General features: G+C 41.4%; 4 protein-coding genes across 4 annotated transcripts; 3 read left to right on the top strand and 1 right to left on the bottom strand.

Annotated features, from left to right (window-relative positions):
• The first annotated feature begins 1836 nt into the window (after positions 1-1836).
• LOC122994678 (histone H1-like) lies at positions 1837-2528 on the top strand. Its single transcript, XM_044369494.1, has one exon. The coding sequence runs from the start codon at positions 1875-1877 to the stop codon at positions 2472-2474; it is 600 nt and encodes a 199-aa protein (XP_044225429.1). The 5' UTR covers positions 1837-1874; the 3' UTR covers positions 2475-2528.
• An 844-nt stretch (positions 2529-3372) lies between these two features.
• LOC122994689 (histone H2A-like) lies at positions 3373-4170 on the bottom strand. The gene has a single exon (XM_044369505.1). It carries the CDS (start codon positions 4058-4060, stop codon positions 3677-3679), a length of 384 nt encoding a protein of 127 aa, XP_044225440.1. The 5' UTR covers positions 4061-4170; the 3' UTR covers positions 3373-3676.
• Positions 4171-4380: 210 nt separating this feature from the next.
• Positions 4381-5360, top strand: LOC122994682 (histone H3). The gene has a single exon (XM_044369498.1). It carries the CDS (start codon positions 4417-4419, stop codon positions 4825-4827), a length of 411 nt encoding a protein of 136 aa, XP_044225433.1. The 5' UTR covers positions 4381-4416; the 3' UTR covers positions 4828-5360.
• A 1251-nt stretch (positions 5361-6611) lies between these two features.
• On the top strand, positions 6612-8713 carry LOC122993413 (tripartite motif-containing protein 16-like; the record flags this gene model as incomplete). The annotated part of the gene is made up of 1 exon (XM_044367561.1): positions 6612-8713. A coding segment is annotated over exon 1 (1662 nt), but the record flags the coding sequence as incomplete, so codon positions are not given.
• Between the last annotated feature and the right edge of the window lie 1586 nt (positions 8714-10299).

The raw sequence follows: 10299 nt of genomic DNA, 5'->3' as shown, positions 1-10299 counted from the left end.
GAGCAGAATGGAGTCTATGCAGTTCACAGCTCCACAAAGTCTTGAATATGACTCAACAATAGGAAATGTAACATTAAAGGAGCTATGAATTTGATTTATACTTATTTATTCATTTATTTATGTTTTTATATAAACACGTCAATCCTTCATGTCCACAGAACAACAACAACTCAGTTAATCATTGCTAAAACATTAATAAATAAGTCAGTGTCAGACACTAACAGTACTGTTAGGGATGAGACAGTCCTGAACAGAACTAGTGACTTTTGTTTTTTGTTTCTTCCAGCAGAGGAACTAAATTAATCTCTCTAGTCGTCTGAATCACATCAACACTAAGAAAAAATATTCTCAAAACATCTAATTAATGGAGAAAATAATGTCTGAAGGAGTTTAGGAGGTTTTGCGCTATTTTTTAAAGTAACATTATTGACATTAGTGTCTAATAAAATGGGAATATATATTTTTACATATATGAAAATATCAACAGTGATGCTTTATTAAAATTCACCTAATGTATGTCCACTGTTTACTCTTATAGGGCCTGATTTTGTGCACTGGCCCAGGGAAAGCCTTTATTATTACACGTTTTTTTCTAATCAAATGGTTTTATATGGATGCCTTTTTTTTCTTTAAAAAGGATTCTTTTAACTCTGAGGAAGTCGTAACCTGTGAAAGTGAAAGTCCGTCAGCAGAACACACAGAATAACTGTAAGCGAAATACTGTAGCAAAGCACAAACTGAAATACTTAAATTAGTACATTCAGTGAGGGATAATCAACGAGTAGATGTCACCTAGAGGTTGATTATGCCGCTTATAACATGGTTATTTGTCAACAATATAAAAGAAAGGCATTCGCAAATATTTGATTAACGTTTTTCACTCAAAATCGAAAGGTTATGAAGCAGGAGTTTATCGTTGTCGTGACAACTTCCCAAACTGAACTCGCCGCCAGCCTGAACCGAGACATAAAATTCACGTAGTCATAAAAATTTCACAAGTGTCATTAAGCACAACCGCAGAGTTTGTATCCAAATCTTTTGGTTGTGGTAGAGAAAGTCTCTCAGTATATTAACTGCCCATATTTTGCCTTTTTTGTATTAATCTCATCCTTCTCTTCCTCTATCATTTTAAGCTCCCCAGGTGTCAGTTCCTTGTGCCGTTTTTCGCTCAGTTTCTTTCTTTTCTTCTCAATTTCTTTTTCTCTGCTGCGTCTGCGGCTGGTGAGAACAGTGTTGCAGATTATTTATTCATTTATTATTTATATCAAATAGTGCTCAGAATAACAGAAGAAATGTTCACAGTCACAGAGAAGCTCTAACAGGGAGTCTGGCTAAACTGCATCATGAGCCTCATCAGTGTGTTTGCTGCGACCAGAATCGCTTCATATTATTACAAACTGATCACCAACAGGTGAATGTTTTTACTTTGAGTTTGTGAACAAACATGTGAGCCAGCTGGAAAAGTGCTTTTGGTGGAGCTCTGATGTATTTTACAGCATTTTAGGAGAGAAATGAGAGAGAAAAGCCGCTGAGCAGTGCTGTTGACGACGGTGAACAGGTGAGGTTTGTTTGCTCCACAAAGAAAAATCAGAGAACATCAGAGCTCTACATGACTTCAATATGAAGAGACACAAGTCCGCTATCTGCTGCCTTCACTGTCAGCCCTTAGCACTTGTCACACACTCAGTTTTCACTCTTTTATCACTAAGAGAAAACACAAGTGTCAGACATTCACACTGCACAGAGGAGGCAGCAGCTGGACTGAGTCTCCACGGTTCTCATGGTGTGTTTAAGTGCAGCCTCCTGCCTCTGACTTTCCATCAGTCTACTCAGACTCTGATTGTCTCGTATCGGACCAGAACTTAAAAGATATAATGGCAGAAGTAGCTCCAGCTCCCGCCGCCGCCCCGGCTAAAGCCGCCAAGAAGAAGGTTTCCAAGCCGAAGAAGACTGGCCCCAGCGTCAGCGAGCTCATTGTTAAGGCTGTGGCCGCATCCAAGGAGCGGAGCGGCGTGTCTGCAGCCGCCCTCAAGAAGGCTCTGGCTGCCGGAGGTTACGATGTGGAGAAGAACAAGGCCCGCGTCAAGACCGCCATCAAGAGCCTGGTGGCCAAGGGGACTCTGGTCCAGACCAAGGGGACCGGGGCCTCCGGCTCCTTCAAGATGAACAAGAAGGTTGAAACCAAGGCCAAGAAGCCCGTAAAGAAAGCCGCTCCTAAAGCCAAGAAGCCCGCCGCCAAGAAACCCGCAGCGGCTAAGAAGCCCAAGACAGCGGCAGCCAAGAAGACAGCAGCTGCTAAGAAATCCCCCAAGAAGGTCAAGAAGCCCGCAGCGGCCAAGAAAGCAGCCAAGAGCCCCAAGAAGGCCGCCAAGAGTCCCAAGAAAGTGGCCAAAAAGGCCCCTGCAGCCAAGAAAGCCCCCGCAAAGAAGGTGGCCAAACCCAAAGCCAAGAAGGCAGCACCCAAGAAGAAGTGAGCTGTCATCAGTCTCAACATCTCAACCTGATCAAAGGCTCTTTTCAGAGCCACACATCTTTATCTAAGAGCATGATCCTAATTATAATATGTTTTAACTATATAGTGTTTTCACACTAATTGATAACACAGTGGCCTTTTATTCAGCAAAGTAAACTTATGTTAAAGAGAAAATATGAACATGAAGTCAGATTAGTGGGAGAAGGAGCTCCTTTGATCCTCTCAGTACCTCCTTTAATAGGCAGTTATATGTAAAAATGGTGACTGCAGTTATAAATATGGTATCAATTCATAGTCATGTTTTTAGAAATATAATTTCAAATATGAAATAGCCATTCTTCTAAAAATCATTTCCTGTCCTCATCAACTCAATTATAAACTTATGTTTTGCATATTTGTGTAATATATCAACATTACATATCCATAACTAAAGAAAAACAACAAAATCTAAAGGGAACTTCACCGTTTCATGTATTATGAATATGTGAAACACTGAATAAATCACGGGGGTAAAAAAAAGTTACTCTCTTTTTTGGCTGTGAAGCCAATAAAACTGGCCAAGTGGGCCAGTGGGGGGAAAATGTTACTGGATCCTGCATATTCTGTTAACTCAGTCTGTGTCATGGTCTGCACTGAGCAGCACCAAATACAGCAAATCTCTTAGGATGACATTGAACTGTAAATGTATTGTTGCTATGACAACTTCATTATGATTAATATGTTGGATGAATAGATAACAAATCAAAGAGATTTCTTCTTCATGTGTTTTACAGCAAAGACCCTAAAAATGTTTAACATGATTATGACACTTATGACTGTACAACAACCCCCTCCTTTCTAAATCAGTTTAACATTATGCCTTTTACCTGTAGTCAGCAAATCCAGTTTAATATTTATGATAATTAGTTAAGTCAGTTTAAAATAGTGAACATTTCATATAGGTTAATATATAGACAACCATTGTTATAAATTACTACAACTAAAGACTAGATTATCTTCTTTTAAATGTTGATGTGATATGATTTGAATGCAGTTATCACATATTGTAACACTGACTATCAATATATTGGATACATTATGAACAGAATTTGTGTCTTAACTACAGTGTATGATAGAAACATAAGGATCTGTGTTCTTTATCAGGAGTGTGTGGCTCTTAAAAGAGCCTTTGCTTGGTTTCCAGCAGTCAGCCAGGCACCAGGTTTACTTCTTGGCGGGCTTCTCGGTCTTCTTGGGCAGCAGGACAGCCTGGATGTTGGGCAACACGCCGCCCTGAGCGATGGTTACTCCGCCCAGCAGTTTGTTGAGCTCCTCGTCGTTGCGGACAGCCAGCTGCAGGTGACGGGGGATGATCCTGGTCTTCTTGTTGTCACGAGCAGCGTTTCCAGCCAGCTCCAAGATCTCAGCGGTCAGGTACTCCAGCACAGCCGCCAGGTAGACGGGGGCGCCGGCACCCACACGCTCCGCATAGTTGCCTTTGCGCAGCAGCCTGTGAACACGGCCGACTGGGAACTGGAGCCCGGCACGAGAGGAGCGGGTCTTTGCCTTAGCGCGGGCTTTGCCTCCGGTTTTGCCTCTTCCACTCATTTTTCGGTTATTTTCTAGAGTGTGGACTCAAAGAAAGTGAGGCCAAAATATAGCAAACCCTCCTTTATATCTCCGCGAGCAGACAGGAGGGCTGATGTCTCCACCCACCACAAAAGAGGCTCCAGCAGAAGGAGACTCGCTCTCATTTTGGCGGACTTTTTCAAACGACTCATGTCCAATAAGCAGCGGAGGTTCAGGCTCCTGTAGGCGGTGCTGAGCTCCAAGAGGAGCCGCTCACCAATCAGGACCCGGAGGTCTGAAGCAGCGTCACACTTACACAGCCGCTCCGACACTTTAAGAGCAGCGTGTCCCCTCTTCTCGCTACTATTTTCTCCTGATCAGAGAAAGAAGAAGCGATGGCAAGAACCAAGCAGACCGCCCGTAAATCTACCGGAGGCAAAGCCCCCAGAAAGCAGCTGGCCACCAAGGCTGCCCGTAAGAGCGCCCCGGCCACCGGCGGCGTCAAGAAGCCTCACCGTTACAGGCCCGGTACCGTGGCTCTTAGAGAGATCCGTCGCTACCAGAAATCCACCGAGCTGCTGATCCGCAAGCTGCCCTTCCAGCGCCTGGTCAGAGAAATCGCTCAGGATTTCAAGACCGACCTGCGCTTCCAGAGCTCCGCTGTCATGGCTCTGCAGGAGGCCAGCGAGGCTTACCTGGTCGGCCTGTTCGAGGACACCAATCTGTGCGCCATCCACGCCAAGAGGGTCACCATCATGCCCAAAGACATCCAGCTGGCCCGCCGCATCCGTGGAGAGAGAGCTTAAACTGTCTACTGCTCCACAAACCAATAACGGCTCTTTTCAGAGCCACATCACTCTCACTAAAGAGCTGCTTCCTCTGCTGTCTTTACACCATCAACATTTTATTTTATTTTTATGCATCGATTCCAATCTGTTCTGTATCATGTTTTGGTGCTATCAGTCCCCTTGTACTCGCATACATTTTAACTTAAACTTTAATTGTGGTTACAGAGCCTGCCAGGCTACGTCACACCAATACGTTCATATTAATTGTATTTTCAAGTGGCAGCTAAAACTGAAAAAGATTTTTAGTGAAGTCAGGGATGGCACAATCTAAAACTGTCATAAAAAGTGAGAAATTACTGATGGTTATAGAATCTTAGAGCTAGGATACAATTATAGCTACATCACATTTTATCTAAAGCTTTATTTCATCAATTATGTGAAAGTCCATGTGATAAGTGTTGAAAGGGCGCCCTCTGGTGGGCAGTGTCTCTTAGTAACCTGCACAGTAGAGGTCAGAGGGGAGGAGTGAGGACCACAGCTGCTCAGAAAAGTGATGAAGCTGCAGTTTTGTCATGAGTTTGCAAGTTAAAGAAGAAACTGACCAGTTTATTTAGATGATGAATCTGTTTTAGTAGTTTTCTGGTTAAATGGTGTCACCAGTGCGGTTTCCTCCTTAATTGACTGATAATGTCTGCACTTTGTGCTTGCTGTGTGTTATAGTCTTCATTTAGTTTGGTCAACATGTCTAAGTTCTGGTTATTGATCTCTGTGTAAGAAGTGTTTAGAACAGTGGTAGTAGTAATAGTTCTAGTAGGTGTGGTGTGCTATTGAAGTGTGTGTTGTAAGATATGTAGATATAGTGCATCACATCCTTTGGTTTGAGGTTATTATGGAAAGAATTGTGACCCTCATTTACCCATAAGGTCTGCTTGTTATTACTGAACAATAAGTGACTATAATACACAATATAAATGTATTCTCTCATGTTTTCTATTATTTCCTTCAGTGGCACATAACAGGAGTGTCTGCTGATTGGTGGCAGTTAATCAATAAACCCACTGCACCATAGTTTACCAAATTCTCGTCTCTGACCGGACGTCTGTGGTAATTCACCTGTTCTGAATCAGACAAGCCCACATAGCAGAATAATTTACAATGAGGGAACAACATGGCCTCTGTTGTGAAACTCTTAAGATTAATGTTAATGAAATACTGTGGTAACGATTAGAAAATATATTCAGGGAAACATTAAGAATTGTTTTTTATATATATAGACTGTTTGCCAGCATTGGTTCCAGCTACTGAACTTCAGTTTACCATGATGTGTTTGGGTTGTTTTTATGAGAGTTTCTCTTTACAAAGATGCTTTTGTGTAAAAAAAAAAAAAAAAAAAAAATCATGACATTGATTAATTAATCTTAGATCCTTTACTGATGTGATGAGAAGTCGTTACAGTCTCCAGCTTAACTGCAGAGACAAATAATCTGGTGAATTCATGTCCTGTGGGATTCAGAGCTGCGACAACATAACTTACTTGTATTTTTCTAGTCTAACATTTGAATTTAGCTTCTATTTAATTATCTCTCCCAAAGTCCCAAGATTACTTTGCCAACAGAAAGCAGGTGACAAGTGTTTTCAAATGAGAGGTGAGCTTCATTTGAATGAATCTGCTTGATAACTCCTCCTTCTTCTTCCTGCTCTCAAACACAACAAGCTCCAGTCTGTCTACATATTTCCTTGTTCCCTCCCCTTCAGATCTACAGTTTGAAGATGGGTGTAACCAACATCGTTCTTTATCTGTTGTGTTTGAAATGTAATTAAGAAAAAGTTGAATTGAGCTGGATTTTAGGAGAATACAGGAATTCAGATAAATGGACATTTTTATGATTACTTTACCACCAGATAGCAGGTGACCAGTGTTTTCAAATGAGACGTGAGCCTCATTGTAAATAAAGGATTAAATACAGTATCTCTCTCAAACTGCTCCTCTTCCTGGAATGAATCATAGCTTGATAACTCCTCCCTCTTCTTCCTGCTCTCAAACGCATCAAGCTCCAGTCTGTCCACATATTTCCTTGTTCCCTCCCCTTCAGATCTACAGTTTGAAGATGGGTGTAACCAACATGTAAAAGAGCTGCAGCCTCCATTCACTGCAGAAACACATGCTGTTTAGATCAGAGCTCAAACTACTTTAAGCTCTAGGAAAATCAAACTCAGACAGTTATTTCCACTGAGAGCTGAAATGGCGCAGCAAGGAGCTCAGCTGGACGGAGAAAAATTCTGCTGTTCGATCTGTCTGGATCTACTGAAGGATCCAGTGACTATTCCCTGTGGACACAGCTACTGCATGAGCTGTATTAAAAGCTTCTGGGATGAAGAGGATGAGAAGAAAAACTACAGCTGCCCTCAGTGCAGACAGACCTTCACACCGAGGCCTGTCCTGGTGAAAAACACCATGTTAGCAGATTTAGTGGAGGAGCTGAAGAAGACTGGACTCCAGGCTGCTCCTGCTGATCACTGCTATGCTGGACCTGAAGATGTGGCCTGTGATGTCTGCACTGGAAGGAAGCTGAAAGCCCTCAAGTCCTGTCTGGTGTGTCTGGTTTCTTATTGTGAGAAACACCTCCAACCTCATTATGAATCTGTTGCATTTGAAAAACACAAGCTGGTCGACCCCTCCAAGAAGCTCCAGGAGAACATCTGCTCTCGTCATAATGAGGTGATGAAGATGTTCTGCCGTACTGATCAGCAGAGTATCTGTTATCTCTGCCCTGTGGATGAACATAAAGGCCACGACACAGTCTCAGCTGCAGCAGAAAGGACTGAGAGGCAGAGAGAGCTCGAGGTGAGTCGACAAAACATCCAGCAGAGAATCCAGGACAGAGAGAAAGATGTGAAGCTGCTTCAACAGGAGGTGGAGGCCGTCAGTCGCTCTGCTGATAAAGCAGTGGAGGACAGTGAGAAGATCTTCACTGAGCTGATCCTTCTCATCCAGAAAAGAAGCTCTGATGTGAAGCAGCAGATCAGATCCCAGCAGGAAACTGAAGTGAGTCGAGTCAAAGAGCTTCAGGGGAAGCTGGAGCAGGAGATCACTGAGCTGAAGAGGAAAGACGCTGAACTGAAGAAGCTCTCACACACAGAGGATCACAACCAGTTTCTACACAACTACCCCTCACTGTCACAACTCAGTGAACCTACAGACTCATCCAGCATCAATATCCGTCCTCTGAGATACTTTGAGGATGTGACAGCAGCTGTGTCAGAGCTCAGAGATCAACTACAGGACATGCTGAGGGAGAAATGGACAAACATCTCACTGACAGTGACTGATGTAGACGTTTTACTGTCAGAACCAGAACCCAAGACCAGAGCTGAGTTCTTAAAATATACATGTGAAATCACACTGGATCCAAACACAGCACACACAGAGCTGTTATTATCTGAGGAGAACAGAAAAGCAACGGCAACAAGACAACAACAGTCTTATTCTAATCATCCAGATAGATTCACTGTATGGTGTCAGGTCCTGAGTAGAGAGAATCTGACTGGACGTTGTTACTGGGAGGTGGAGTGGAGCGGGAGAGGAGTTTATGTAGCAGTCGCATACAAGAATATCAGCAGAGCAGGAGACTCAAATGAATGTAAATTTGGACACAATGACAAATCTTGGGCTTTAAGGCTTAAAGGTTATACATTTTTGTTCAACAAAGTCTCAACTCCCGTCTCAGGTCCTGGTTCCTCCAGAGTAGGAGTGTATCTGGATCACAGTGCAGGTATTCTGTCCTTCTACAGCGTCTCTGAAACCATGACTCTCCTCCACAGAGTCCAGACCACATTCACTCAGCCTCTCTATGCTGGACTTTGGCTTTGTTATTTAAGAGACACAGCTGAGTTCTGTAAACTCAAACAGACAGAAATCATTTTAGACTTCATGTGTCAGATTCTGTTGTAATTCTTCATTTTGTTTGTCTCCATTGTTTCTGAGAGCTCGTTGCTGTGATGTTTCTGAACTGCACAGAGATCAGCTGTCAATCAAACTGGAATTGTCAACACTTTGAGGTTATCACTGCTCATGAAGTTGTTTTTGACTTTCACTGAAATTTCTTAAAATGAAAGTTTAAATTTCTCTTTGTTCTAAATGTTAGTTTAATATTTGTATCGCTGTATGTGTGTTGTTTCTCTTCCACTTCAGCATCTTAAACAGAGAAAACACCAGACCTTCATTTGTCATAGATATTTTGTTCTCATCACTTTGTCAATTTGCAAAGAAATGTGTTATAAAACTGTTATTATCCTGATAATAATCAATAAGGAGATCATTTATTGTTTTCTTGTACATAGCTGACATTCTGGGTTAAACTAACTGATTGTGTGGATGAAGTGAATCTGAACATGAAATCATTGAACAAGAGTCATTTAACTGACTTTACTGATTGGATGCGTGAACAAACTGAAGCTTTACAGAATGAATAAAGCAGTTTTCTCAAGAATGAACAAAGTATTTTCTTCTGTCTTCATTTCAGGATCTCATTCAAAGCTTTTACTTTTAAACTTTTCTCACTAGAACACCTTTGTCACAGAGAAAGTGTGACTTTTACTTAAATGAAGGATCTCAGATTTTATCTTCTCCCTGTGAAAGTTTTACACTTTTGGTGTATTTACTCAAGTTCTGAACTTAAATACAATTTTAAGGTACTTTTACTCTACTTGAGTATTTCCATTTTGTGCAACTTTTACTTCCTACTCCTCTACATTTATTTCACTATAGTTACTAGCTACTTTTCAGATCAGTATTTTATATGTAAAACATATTATTGCTATTTACATGTATATATCAAAGTCTCAGTATTAATATTCCAATATTATATATTTGATAAATATGACATTTGAAATTGGTCCATTTTGCACAATTTACACTTTTATTTTTGATACTTCAAGTACATTTTACTGCCAATACTTTTCGTACTTTTGGTAGTATTTAGTTTGTAAGTGAGATTCTGAATGCAGGACTTTTACCTGTAATGGAGTATCTTCTCATTCTGCTATTAATCCTTTTAGGAAAAGATCTCAGTTCTTCTTCCAACACTGTTGGGATATAATTAAGGGTATGAATTTGTCTCAGCTCACTCTGAATACCAGTCTGCCTTCAGGGGGAGACAGACTTCTCACTCAGTCCAATAAAGGACCAAAGATGACTGCTGTCTGATGATTGATAAACTGCCTGTTGAGTGTAGTTGTTCTGAGAAAGGGAGATGATTAAACAGTTACTGCCACCTACTGGCTTTGTGCACCAGGAGCAGTGTTACACTGAAACTGGAGGGATGCTTTCCAAAACCGTCGCCAAAAAGTTTGAAGAACTGCTGTATAAATAATCCGATATTCAGGGCTTCAACTAACAATTATTTTCATTCTGCATTAATCTGTTGATTATTTTCTTGAGTAATTAATTAGTTGTTTGATCTATAAAATGTCAGAAAATGGTACAAATGT

The sequence above is a fragment of the Thunnus albacares genome, chromosome 12 (genome assembly GCF_914725855.1).
Source record: "Thunnus albacares chromosome 12, fThuAlb1.1, whole genome shotgun sequence".
NCBI classification, from domain to species: domain Eukaryota; kingdom Metazoa; phylum Chordata; class Actinopteri; order Scombriformes; family Scombridae; genus Thunnus; species Thunnus albacares.
The sequence above is the reverse complement of the archived record's forward strand: the minus strand, read 5'-3'. Positions and strand labels throughout refer to the sequence as shown.